This window comes from Thamnophis sirtalis, unplaced genomic scaffold (assembly GCF_051295495.1).
Source record: "Thamnophis sirtalis isolate CommonGarterSnake01/CBP01778 unplaced genomic scaffold, rThaSir2_p1.2 scaffold_4, whole genome shotgun sequence".
NCBI lineage: Eukaryota > Metazoa > Chordata > Lepidosauria > Squamata > Natricidae > Thamnophis > Thamnophis sirtalis.
The window spans coordinates 31,568,869-31,582,050 of record NW_028261384.1 but is presented as its reverse complement, the minus strand read 5'-3'; the positions used below and the strand labels follow the sequence as shown (position 1 = coordinate 31,582,050).

Sequence of the window (13,182 nt, the reverse complement as noted above, 5' to 3'; positions counted from 1 at the left end):
ACCGAAACCCCGCCCTCTTTGCAAAAATGGATGTGCAGATGGTTTGGGAGGCTTGCAAAGTGCTTCTGGTGGCTGGGGAGGATAAAAATGAGCAAAAAATGGGCCATTTTTGCTCGTTTTTGCTCCCCCAGCCCCCAGGAGCACTTTACAAGCTTCCCAAAGCTTTGCATGCTCTTTTGTTTGCAAAAAACAGACCATCTTTTGCTTGTTTTTGGCCCCTTTAGCCCCCAGGAACACTCTATAAGCCACCCAAAGCTCTGCATGCCCCCCTTTTTTGGCAAAAAATGGGCTGTTTTTGCAAAAAAAAAAAAAAAGGATAATTTTTGCTCGTTTTTGGTCCCCCCCTTGCATTCTACAAGCCTCCCAAAGCTCTCCATGCCCTTTTTTGTGTGTGTGCAAAAAATGAGGTGTGCAGAGGGTGTGGAGGCATGCAGAGTGCAAAATCTTTTTTAAAAAATTACTTCCTCAAAATCATTATGCGTCTTATACTTCGGTGCGTCTTATAGTCCAAAAAATATGATATCCAATTACAGTAATTGTTCTATTTATGTTTTAACTTCCAGTCACCTAATCATTTATGTTGCTCTTCTCTGTATTCTTTCATGAGTCTCAACATCTTTTTTACATCATGGCATCCAAAACTGGATGCAATATTACAAGTGTGGTCTTACCAAGACATTATAGAGTGGCATAAACACTTCATGTGATCTTGATTGTATCCCTCTGTTAATGCAGCTTAGGATTTTATTGGTTTTTTTTGGCTTGAATTAAGTGATTGTCCATTTAGATCTCTTTTGTTGTTGTTAAACCCCAACTTTTGGTAACTCTTACCATAAGCCATACTGGCTGAAATAGATAGGACAGATTCTTGACAGCCAAAAATCCCTTCCACTAATTGAGAAGGAGGAGATGGTCTTTCAGTAGAATGAAATATATTATGATTATGATGCTAGACTAAGACTAGAAAAAGAAAGATTCAGGCCATTTGTCGCCTTGGATGTATGCTGGTTAGCTTTAACTACTCTCTTAAAGCCCAATCTGTCTCACAGAGATGTAAGGAAATCCCTATGAAATCTATCTTGAGGTTCATATATGAAGTTACAATAGGATAAAACAACAAAAACATGTTTCTTTTATCTAACTAGGCAGATTCTAAAGCCCGTTTCTGCCCCTCCGTGTTAAAAATTCTATGGGAAGGTGGGAGGTGGCATAGTAGGAGGCTAGAATAGATCTATAGATGTTTGTGGAAGAGCAGATGTAGGAGAAAATTAGCATTCCACTAGGCCCAAGAATGGAGTAATCTTTTATCTACATAAAATTGCACCCATATTTTAAGTAGGAAGAAACTAATAAAAGAGAACAAAATATACCATGAAGATTATAGAAAAATCCAGGTATTTTTCCAGTTTCCCAATGACCCTTATCTGCATGAGCATGTTTGAGCACTTCAAAAGCTAGAACTGATCTCCTAAAGGCTTTTATTTAGTAGGTAAAAATCCAGCCTATGCAATATAATTCTCTTGTTTCCTCTCATCTTTAAGATCATGTCTGCAAAGAAAAGGGCAAATTATATGCTTTCACACTTGATTTCCAAAGAAATCAATAATAAACAGGCAAATGCCGTTGGATTTCACTCACAGTGTTTTGATGTATTCCTGACATTTCTATCCTACATTGATACTTTCTGGTGCAAGTACTTGAAAGCTACTCTATTATTTGAAGATGTTGAAAACAGGCTGAGAAGTAGAAACTTAACATGGAACAGTAATAACAAACCTCAAACTTAAATCAGTTAATATATTTATTTTTGCAAGCATGGCTTACTTTGACTCCTAAATAATGAGTCTTTAGCAGAATATTAACAGAATAACAAAATAACAGAATTGGAAAGGATATTGCAGGTCTTCTAGTCCAAGCCTCTTCTCAAGCAGGAAACCCTATACCATTTCAGACAAATGGTGGTCCAGTCTCTTCTTTAATACCTTTAAAATAGATATTTTTAAACAATGTTTTTATTTATCTATCTTTAGAAAAATCTATATTTGCTGCCAAAGAGTATTTTGCAAAGCATGTTATTATTTAGTTTACATATTTTATGTGTTTGGATTTGATAAAACTATATTCTTATGCTCCTATTATTAATCTTGTATAAATAACTTGAATTAGACAACGGTGGTCAAATTGCTAAAATTGGAACCCGTTTTCATTCACAGAAAGGAAATAAAACAAATGATTAATTTAAAAAATTGTCAATGACCATCCTAAAACTGTTTCCACTTCTTTTTGCAGTGTCTATGTTATGGTTGGTGCAGATGTTACATTCTCCTCCTGCTTACGAGAAGTAGAAAACCCACAAAATCAGCTGAGGTGCAGTCAAGAAATGGAACCTATAATAACTTGTGATAAAAAGTTCCGTACTCAGTTTCACATAGATTGGTGTAAAATTTCTTTGGTGAGTTATTGAATGGAGGTTATTGAATGAACATAGCTGTTCAAGGTTTAAACTATTATGTAGTTAATTTCATGGGATGGGCATAATTTCTGTCACTTGCAGTCTTAATGTCTGTAGAGATTCTCAGTCATCCAGTCATGGTTGTCTATCTACAGTCTTTTAGTTAAACAATTTGGGATGAACACCCTTGAATGGTGTGGGAGTTGGAATGGATTTCCAGAGGGGGAAAAATTGCAGACTACAGGAACCAGGAGCACTACTCAGGTGACCCTGAGGAGACAGATAGACCTCCAAGTGCTTCAAGGACCCTCTAAAAGGATGCAAATGATCTGTCTGCAAGGAATATAAATCCTTCCATTCCCCACTATCCTGTCAGAGGTGAAGACACATCTTGAATGAGAAGCGAAGCATCTTCAAAAGAAAAACAAACAAACAAGAAAGTCTTAATGCTCTGCAATGTCCCTGCTTGGAAAATGTGTAGTGCTTGTCCCCAGGATGCCATTTTGTGACTGATGAAAATCTAACTTATTGAAGAAAACTAAACTGTGATTTGTTCTTGTTAATTCTGTGGGTATGTTCTTTTCAGTCATATCTGATTCTTAGAGACTGCCTGAACAAGTCCCTGCTTGGAAAGATTTTTCATAAGTATTTCCATTGCCTCCTTTCAAGGCTGAGAAAAAGTGACTGGCTCAAGGTCACCCAGGTGGCCTTGTATCCCAGGCAGGAACTAGAATTCACTGATTTTTAGCCTGATGCCTTAACCCAGGGGTGTCAATCTCAGTTTCATTGAGGGTCGCATCGGGTTTGGTTTGACATTGGGGGAGGCAGGGCCAAGATAGGTGTGGCTAAGTCGATGTCACTTGTGTTGGGGTCGCCTGTGGGGGCCCAAGCGCTCTGCAGCAAAAGCAGGATCCTAAGTTCCGTTTTAGGCTGTGACAGTTTCCTTCAACTCTCTGCCAACGAAAATGGAGCTCGGGAGGGCTGGCCATGTCCCCCCCCACCCCTCGAGCAATTTCTCTGGCAGAGGCACTGTGGGCTGGTCCCTTGCTGTTTCCAGGGTAGTCTGGTGGGCCAGATCTAAGCACCCCGCAGGCTGGATCCAGCTCGTGGGTCTTGAGTATGAAAAAATATGCTAAATGATAGCCAGTATGGTGTAGTGGTTAAGGCAGGGGTGTCATATTCAAGACACACCTGCCTTAACCACTACACCAAACTGGCTATTGTTTAGCATACTGTTTCATTATTTGCATCTTTGCCTTTAACCAGTTTCCCTAATAGAACTAAAACAGATTTTAAATTTGGATAATAAATGGCTTTGATGCACTTGAAAGCAATCAGAGAAAAATAATTGTAAATAGACACATGAATGTAGAGTAATTTTCTTCTTCTTTTTTAAAAAAATCAAAATTCCTTCCTAGCATCTCCAGTACAGATACAATATTGTTGGTCAGGATCACCCAGCCTCTTTTAGCTTATTCTACAGAGATTCTGACAGTTATCATCAAAACATAAATAGAGATGAATGGAATAGATTATACAGTAATTAGACTAACGGTGTGAGTTGGCATAAACCAGCTCTTTATGTCCTTACACTTATTTACAAATAAGTTATTATTTAAAGAATAGCCTTTGCTTTTTTATAATCAGAAAATTACAGTTAGTAGCACTTTTAGCAGGATTTGTGATGTATTTTTCTATTGATCAAAGAAGAGACAAGATGCACTGTTGGTACGACATATTTTAAAAGTTTTATATATATAGACATCCATAAATTGAGACTGATTCCAATAACTTCATTGCCATTCGGTTTTCTTAGCAAAAATATGGAAGAGGCTTCCCATTGCTTTCTGAAGTTTTTCTTCTTCCTAATTTGTTTAAAGCTTTGTAGGTTTCCTTGTTGCCTTTTTTGCAAATACTGAACCAGATTCAATACTGATAAGGTTTTGGAGATCAGCCAAAATCAGCTATGTTCAAGAATTTTGGATAAAGTTTGGATCTGGTCTAATCTAAGGCTTAATTATAGATAATCTTTGACTTATGACCACAAATGGGAACAGAATTTTTTTTTGCTAAACAAGATAGTTGTTAAATAAGTTGTGCACAATTTTATGATCTTTTTTGCCATGATGTTAAACAAATCACTGCAGTTTTTCCAGTGAATCAGGTAGTCATTAAGTAAATCTGGCTTCGCCCATTGACTTGCTTGTCAGAAACTGTCTGGGAAGGTTACAATGTATAATCAAATTACCTTGTGACCCTGCAACTCTCGTAAATATATTCTAGTTGCCAAGTGCCCAAATTTTGATCATATGGTCCATGGGGATGCTGTAACAGTCATAAGTCTGAGGACCAGCCATAAGTCACTTTTTTCACCACCATTGTAATTTTGGTCGCTAATGAATGATTCTTAGTTGAGGATACCTGTATATCCTGTTCATATTTTATCTGTGATTGTGTAATATACACATTGATCAAAAGGAATTAACACTTTTTAAATTGTAGCAGTGCTGCCATCACATGTGATTTTAATGGCTTGTAAACCAATTATTTGAATCTATAATTATAATATCTACCGTATTTTCACCCATATAACCCGCGGGTTATATGCGTTTTTTACATGCACAGCGCCCCCCTGCGGGGTATAAAAGTGGGCGGGGTATACGCAAAATATTTTACACAGATTAACTACCGGTAAAGGGAGAGCTTGGGACCACCACTTTCCTCGCGGCAGTGGGCTCGCTCGGCGGCTCGGGCTCCTTTTCTCCCTTTTCCTGCTTGGGTTTCGGGACGCCTTCGTGAAAACCCCACCCCTGGCTATGGGCGAAGCGACCAGGAAGAAGCAGGAGGTGGGAGGAAGCCCGGATTCTGCAGCCCCTCGCCTTCTCTGGGCTTGGAAGTCCGGCAGGAAGGGAAGGGGAGCAGGCGGCGGCGCGGCCGTGGCTCCGTTTTCACACACACACACACACCCCTCCCTTCTTCTGCTTTGCTCTGTGAAAGGGCTTCACTGCTGAAGCATTTTGGTTTACAAAAAAAAACATCGTCCCTTTCTCTCTCCAGTTAACAGGGCCAAGCCAAGTGGTGCATTTTATCTGGGAGACGACACACACACACACACACACACACGACACGTGCGGCAGGAGGAGCGGCGTCCTCCGCGCTCTCGGCTGCCACAAACGCCACGCAATGAGGGAATCTCCTTTTGGGGGGGGGCAAAGCAGGGCAGTTTCTCGCCGTTCTGCGAAGCTGGGAAAGGATGCGGGAGTTTCCTTCTTCTTCCTGCCCCCCTCCGTCTCCCCGCTGCCACCTTTCAGTCTCCCCAGCCTCGTCCGGGAGAAGCGGCTTGGTGGCGTCTTCCTTTCGTACCCCGGTGCGCCTCCCTCGCCACCGCAAGTCGCCTTTTGCCCCCCCCCACCCAAATAATAATACTAAATAAGCAGGTGCGCCGCTTGGGCTGGCTTGGCTTCTCGGTTAGATAAGACCAGCCGGTGCCCCCCCTTTTTTTTGCCGGTTTATTTCGTCGTCATCCGCCAACCCCAGAAATCCGTGCAGTTCGAAAGCTGAGCGAGGCGAACGACCCCGGTGAGGGTAGCAGTAGCGTCTGAAGAAGAAGCCTCCCCTTCGCAAAGGCTCTTCGGCTTCAGGCAGCCAGCGGCTTCCCCGGGCTGCCTCGATGGGCACTGGCGAAGGGGCGAGAGAACTGCAGGTGGCTCGCTTTCCCCCAAGCTTCCTTCTCTTCGAGGGTGGGGAGGTTGGTTGTGTCTGGATTGCCGGCTGTAATCTTGGGTTTGCGCGGATGCCAAAGCTGCGTGGACGGCTTGCAAGCTGGCCGAGGTACGCCCGCAAAGGACCCGTCTCTGCCAAGCACCAGATCCCTCCCCCCTTCACCATAAGGGAGCAAAAAAAGAAGCCAGAAACGGCGAAGGGGGGAGGGATCTGGTGCTTTCTCCGCTCCTTTGTTATTTTTTTGCTCCCTTCTGGCAGGCGAGAGAGCATCTACCGTTCCTCACGGGAGGCACCACCGTATCTGAGAGGCTCTTCGCCAGAAGGGAGCAAAAAAATAACAACGGATTTCTCCCTCTCGTGAAGGGGGGAGGATCTGGTGCTTTCTCCGCTCGGCGACTAAGAGCCTCTCGCCTGCCAGAAGGGAGCAAAAAAATAACAAAGGAGCGGAGAAAGCACCAGATCCCTCCCCCCTTCACGAGAGGGAGAAATCCGTTATTTTTTTGCTCCCTTCTGGTGCTTTCTCCGCTCGGCGACTAAGAGCCTCTCAGATACGGCGGTGCCTCCCGTGAGGAACGGTAGATGCTCTCTCGCCTGCCAGAAGGGAGCAAAAAAATAACAAAGGAGCGGAGAAAGCACCAGATCCCTCCCCCCTTCGCCAGAAGGGAGCAAAAAAAGAAGCCAGAAACGGCGAAGGGGGGAGGGATCTGGTGCTTTCTCCGCTCCTTTGTTATTTTTTTGCTCCCTTCTGGCAGGCGAGAGCATCTACCGTTCCTCACGGGAGGCACCGCCGTATCTGAGAGGCTCTTAGTCGCCGAGCGGAGAAAGCACCAGATCCTCCCCCCTTCACGAGAGGGAGAAATCCGTTGTTATTTTTTTGCTCCCTTCTGGTGCTTTCTCCGCTCGGCGACTAAGAGCCTCTCAGATACGGCGGTGCCTCCCGTGAGGAACGGTAGATGCTCTCGCCTGCCAGAAGGGAGCAAAAAAATAACAAAGGAGCGGAGAAAGCACCAGATCCCTCCCCCCCTCGCCGTTTCTGGCTTCTTTTTTTGCTCCCTTCTGGCAGGCGAGAGAGCATCTACCGTTCCTCACGGGATCGTTCGCCTCGCTCAGCTTTGGAACTGCACGGATTTCTGGGGTTGGCGGATGACGACGAAATAAACCGGCAAAAAAAAGGGGGGGGCACCGGCTGGTCTTATCTAACCGAGAAGCCAAGCCAGCCCAAGCGGCGCACCTGCTTATTTAGTATTATTATTTGGGTGGGGGGGGCAAAAGGCGACTTGCGGTGGCGAGGGAGGCGAACCAGGGTACGAAAGGAAGACGCCACCAAGCCGCTTCTCCCGGACGAGGCTGGGGAGACTGAAAGGTGGCAGCGGGGAGACGGAGGGGGGCAGGAAGAAGAAGGAAACTCCCGCATCCTTTCCCAGCTTCGCAGAACGGCGAGAAACTGCCCTGCTTTGCCCCCCCCAAAAGGAGATTCCCTCGTTGCGTGGCGTTTGTGGCAGCCGAGAGCGCGGAGGACGCCGCTCCTCCTGCCGCACGTGTCGTGTGTGTGTGTGTGTGTGTGTGTGTGGTCTCCCAGATAAAATGCACCACTTGGGTTGGCCCTGTTAACTGGAGAGAGAAAGGGACGATGTTTTTTTTTGTAAACCAAAATGCTTCAGCAGTGAAGCCCTTTCACAGAGCAAAGCAGAAGAAGGGAGGGGTGTGTGTGTGTGAAAACGGAGCCACGGCCGCGCCGCCGCCTGCTCCCCTTCCCTTCCTGCCGGACTTCCAAGCCCAGAGAAGGCGAGGGGCTGCAGAATCCGGGCTTCCTCCCACCTCCTGCTTCTTCCTGGTCGCTTCGCCCATAGCCAGGGGTGGGGTTTTCACGAAGGCGTCCCGAAACCCAAGCAGGAAAAGGGAGAAAAGGAGCCCGAGCCGGAAAGCACCAGATCCTCCCCCCTTCACGAGAGGGAGAAAATATCCGTTTCTCGCTTCTTTTTTTGCTCCCTTCCGTGCCTGCCACAGTTTTTCGCAAGTTCACGCATCGTTTTAATGTCGGTGGAAGGCTGTCCCAAGAGAGGACGAGCTGTGGCTTAGGTGAAATGGTTAAACTTCTGGTACCTCTACGGGAGCCCATCTCCTGCCCGGAGTTTGTTCACGCTTCCCTTCTCTTTATAGGAAGAGTACGGTACATTGAAGGGAGGGAAGGAAGGAAGGACGCGGGAGAATCGGGATCGTTTGTAGGTGAAGCGTCGGATGCGGCTTTAACGAGGCGGGGGTCCCTTTTGCTCCGAGCGTTCCCCTCCGAGGAAGGGAAGGGGAGGCGGCAAAATAAATAAAGGCAAAACATGCCCTCAATTTACAGCAAGCCCGTGCAGCCCAGCAGCTTTAAGTTTGCCCACAAAGGATTCTTTTTATGTTTCAAAAACATTTTAACCTTTCTCTCCTCTCCCACACGACGACTAAGAGCCTCTCAGATACGGTGGGGCTCGAAGTGCCTCCCGTGAGGAACGGTAGACGCTCTCTCCTCCCCAGCCCCCCAGCTGCACACTTTCCCAGAGTCCCGGGCCCTTGAGGGCGGGGTGGGGTGAACCAAAGAGGAAAAAGTGTGGGGGGGGTTGAGGAAGCACCGGGGGCTCCGAGGGTGGAAAAAGGGGTTTCCCCGGAGGTTTCAACGGCCTTTAGAGAACTAACCTCGCCAGCCAGTACGGTAGGTCGTTTGGAGCTCTCAAGGCCGCCTCACACGGCCACTGCTTGCCCTTTTTCTGTCAGCGTCTCACCCCCCCCCCCAAAAGGAGATTCCCTCGTTGCGTGGCGTCTCCCAGATAAAATGCACCACTTGGGTTGGCCCTGTTAACTGGAGAGAGAAAGGGACGGTGTTTTTTTTTTAAAAACCAAAATGCTTCGGCAGTGAAGCCCTTTCACAGAGCAAAGCAGAAGAAGGGAGGTGTGTGTGTGTGTGTGAAAACGGAGCCACAGCCGCCCCGCCGCCTGCTCCCCTTCCCTTCCTGCTTCCAAGCCCAGAGAAGGCGAGGGGCTGCAGAATCTGGGCTTCTGTGTTTGCATCCTTAAGGATAATAGATAATAGAGAACGGAAGCCTAGGAGTTGTTCCTTCCTGCTTCTTCCTGGTCACTTCGCCCATAGCCAGGGGTGGGGTTTTCACGAAGGCGTCCCGAAACCCAAGCATTTTTTTTTCTATTGAATTTCAAGATCTCTCCCTTGAGTTGAGTTCCTCCAACCCCTCCCCAGCTCGCCCAGGCTTTCTCCTCCGATTGGTTTTAATGGGTAGGTCCGATGGAATAGTGCTAATGTAATGTTTGCCGACGGCTTACTCGTTGCGGGTTATATAAATGGGCGGGGTATACGGGAAACATTTTACACGATCTTGAAAATCTGCAGGTTATTCACGTGGGCGGGTTATTTGCGTGGGCGGGTTATATGGGTGAAAATACGGTAAACCCCTGCAAAGCCACCCTTGAGAGGTAAACATTCAATTTGAGCAGACAAATTGACAAACATGCTGTCAGCGTTCCAAATATCATGCAGAATTAAATCTGAGTCCAAGGCAGAGCTATCCTTAAAATTCCAATTTAATAAAACCGACATGTTGGCAACCATCTGTGGAATCTCAATTCTGAACACTTCCTGGGATTCCACCCAGTTGAAAATTCATGATCTTATCCCCACACCCATAAATCCATCACATGGTCCAATCTTCTTCGGCCATGCTGGCATCTCCACCCAGCTGCTTCCGGTCGGGTGTAGAGGTGCGGAGACAAAAGATGACCTTGGTCTTCTAGAAAAGAATGACAACAACATTTTCCACAATTCTACTCTTTTCTATTCCTCCCTCCCAACTACTACACTATTGAAACAGCAGAGTGAAATAATAGAAAGTGTGGCAGGCCAAAGATCCTAAAAGGAACATAACTACAGGCCTGACACATACATATTTCTCGAGAAGATCTGTGCTTTTGTCAGCATTATTGAGTCAAGGTTGACTTAGCCCGTCATCCTTCCAAGGTCAGTAAAATGAGGATCCAGATTGTTGGGGCAATTTGCTGACTCTGTAAACCACTTACAGAGGGCTGGAAAGCTCTCTATATAAGTCTAAATGCTATTGCTGTTGCTACTGGAGCATTTTCTTTCATCAGCTACATGGGACCGCAATAAAATCGTGCTGAGAGTCTACAAGAGCTTTTTTTACAGTCTCCTTATTTTGCAAGGCTAAGCTCAGCTTTCTAGAAAGTGTGTTTGCATCCTTAAGGATAATAGATAATAGAGAACGGAAGCCTAGGAGTTGTTCCTTTGCACGCATTTGTAGGTAGAGGAACCGAATCAGAATAACAGAATAAAAGTTGGAAGTTTTTCTAATCTAACCCACTTGTCTAGCAGGAGTCCCTATACTATTTCAGACAAGCAGTTGTCCAACGTGTTCTTAAAAAGCTGCAGTAGGGGTTCCTACCGGTTCTGACTGGTTCAGCTGAACTGGTAGTGGTTTGGTGGCTTGGGTCGCTGGAAGCGGCAACGATCTAGGCCTGCCATGCCCCCAACTGTTTCTCCAGGTACCGTCATCTTGTTCTGACATGTGCAGAACAATTTTTACTGTACTGTGCATACAGCGTGCATCAAGTGCGCATATAGGGCATGCCCACCCCTGGATAGAAGGCAAGTTCCATTGAATACTTGTCAGGTACTCTTTATTTCTAGGATGGCCTTGGTCAGTTTCTGTAAAATTGTTTCTTACCCTGCTTTCAGGCACTTTGGAGAATAGATTGCCTTCTTTTTTGTGGCAGCCCCTTTGATATTGGAAGGCTGCTATCATGTCACCCCTAGTCCTTCTTTTCATTAAATTAGACATACCCAATTCCTGCAACAGTACTTCATATATTAGCCTCCAGTCCCCTAATCATCTTTGTTGCTCTTTGCCCTCTTTCTAGAGTTTCAGCAGCATCTTACACTGTGATGACCAAAATTGATGCAATATTCCAAGTATAGTCTTCCCAAGGCATTATAAAATGGTACTAATGCTTGATTCTATCCCTCAATCAAGAGCAATTGTTTCATGCAGTGTGGGCAATGTTTAGCAAAAGACATTGTATTTGTAAGCCGGGATAGTTTTGTTGTTGCAGTAGAGTTTCTAACAATTGACTAGCATGTTTTTAAATTACACACACAGGGAGTGATCATACATAATGTTAAGATTATTTATAAATTATAATGTATTCAACAAGTCATGATATCCTTACTTGTACATTAAGTTAAAAACAAACTACACTATAACTTAAATATAAGGGTTAATAAGGCTATGCAATCCAGAAATCTAAACAGAGTAATCAGCATGGTGCAGAGATGAAGGTGATGGGTTGGCATTAGAGACACTAGACACAAGTCCATCTCGGGGCCAGTCATTCTTTGTCAGCCCCTCAATTCATAGGGTTGACATGTAGAAAAATAAGAGGAGTGAGCTTTTTATTTGTTGCCTAGTGCTTCCGAATTTTTTTTAAAAACAGGATATAAATCTAAGAAATAGAATAACTTTAAATACATTGAAAACAAATCTTGTTCACTTCTACTATATGAGCCACAAGGAAAAGAGAACAGAAAAAAAATCTGCTGTGATACCTTGTGTCAGTGGTGGGATACTACTGGTACGCCTTGGTATGGGTGTACCGATGCCTGCTGGAAGCACCAGATACCGTTCCGGTATGGTATTCCGAAGGGCCTGCCTGCCGTCCTTACCTGTATTTGAGCCGGTCGGGGCTTACGCATACAGAGTGTACAGCGCCTGTGCGATGCTCCACTGAGCAGCTGGAGCATCATGGGCAGTAAGTACGCATGCGCATGTTGTGCTGCAATGGGATCCAGAACCCACAACTGCCTTGCGTGTATATGTTTCATGCAACACTTCCAAACATATTTGTAGTTTTGTCTCCAGTAAAATTATTTTTTATACTGTTGGGTCAAACTATGAGTTCTATAGAGTATTTCATTTTCTTGTACAAATGATCTTTGAGCCTCATGAAAAGTATTTATAAGAAAACTGGTTCAGTAAACTGATTTCTTACAATATTTTTATTGGACCTTATGCTGTATATTAAAGTAATTGGGTAGATTACAGTGTCTTATTGTGGCATCAACATTATTAAAGTTGAGAAATTAAGATTTTGTAATAAGCAAATGTATATGTTTGTTAAGTTATTGCTTGCATGTTTTTCTAAAGAAGTCTAAAATGCTTTTTGTACTTTTGGTATCAGGTTGATAAAACACAGCAAATTTCTACTTATCAAGAAGTGATCCGTGGAGAAGGCATATTACCAGATGGTGGCGAATATAAGCCACCTTCTGAGAACCTGAAAAGCAGAGATTATTATTCAGACTTCCTCATTACTTTGGCAGTTCCCTCTGCGGTTGCCCTGGTGCTTTTTCTAATACTTGCTTATATTATGTGCTGCCGGCGGGAAGGAGTGTGAGTACTTTGAAGCATTAATATGTGACTGTGCATTCTTGTACATTTCTACACACGCAAAAAGATTTTTAGGTTCAACTTAATTCAGTTCATGAAAACAGTGCTTCATATTTTCTAAAACGTGTGCTAAAATGAAATTTCTACCATTATATTTCAAGCTAGCAATCTTAATTCGTTAAGAAATTACAAACCAAGGAATTCTTCTTTTTTTTAAAAAAAGGAAAGTTAACTTGTCTCATTTAGAATTAAAAGTAGGAAAAAGGTCTTTCTAATAATTAAAATAAACATTCTTGACATTGTGAACTGAATTTTAGGACAATAAAACCCAAAGAAAGCGTTACTGAAAAAGCAGCAAGCAACATATCAAATCCATTTTTTATTACAGTCATAAGAAAACAAGCATAGTCCTCTTCCATTTTACATGCCCATGTTCTGGGGACCTTTGAGTCCATCATCTGTCCTGCATATTCACGTGTTTATATCTGTGTTATTCTTCTTTTTCATTTCTTTCTATGCCTTCACTCATGCCTTCTCATAAAGTTGTGGTAAATGCTC

General features: G+C 44.3%; 1 protein-coding gene across 4 annotated transcripts in view; it reads left to right on the top strand.

The window, feature by feature from the left end:
* SGCE (sarcoglycan epsilon) overlaps positions 1-13,182 on the top strand; it is a 49,011-nt gene that overhangs the window by 24,895 nt on the left and 10,934 nt on the right. For all 4 annotated transcript variants that reach the window (XM_014057481.2, XM_014057480.2, XM_014057482.2 and 1 more), the window contains 2 exons: positions 2,290-2,452; positions 12,416-12,627. In XM_014057481.2, coding sequence (XP_013912956.1) covers positions 2,290-2,452; positions 12,416-12,627 — 375 coding nt within the window. The remainder of the gene's footprint in view (positions 1-2,289; positions 2,453-12,415; positions 12,628-13,182) is intronic.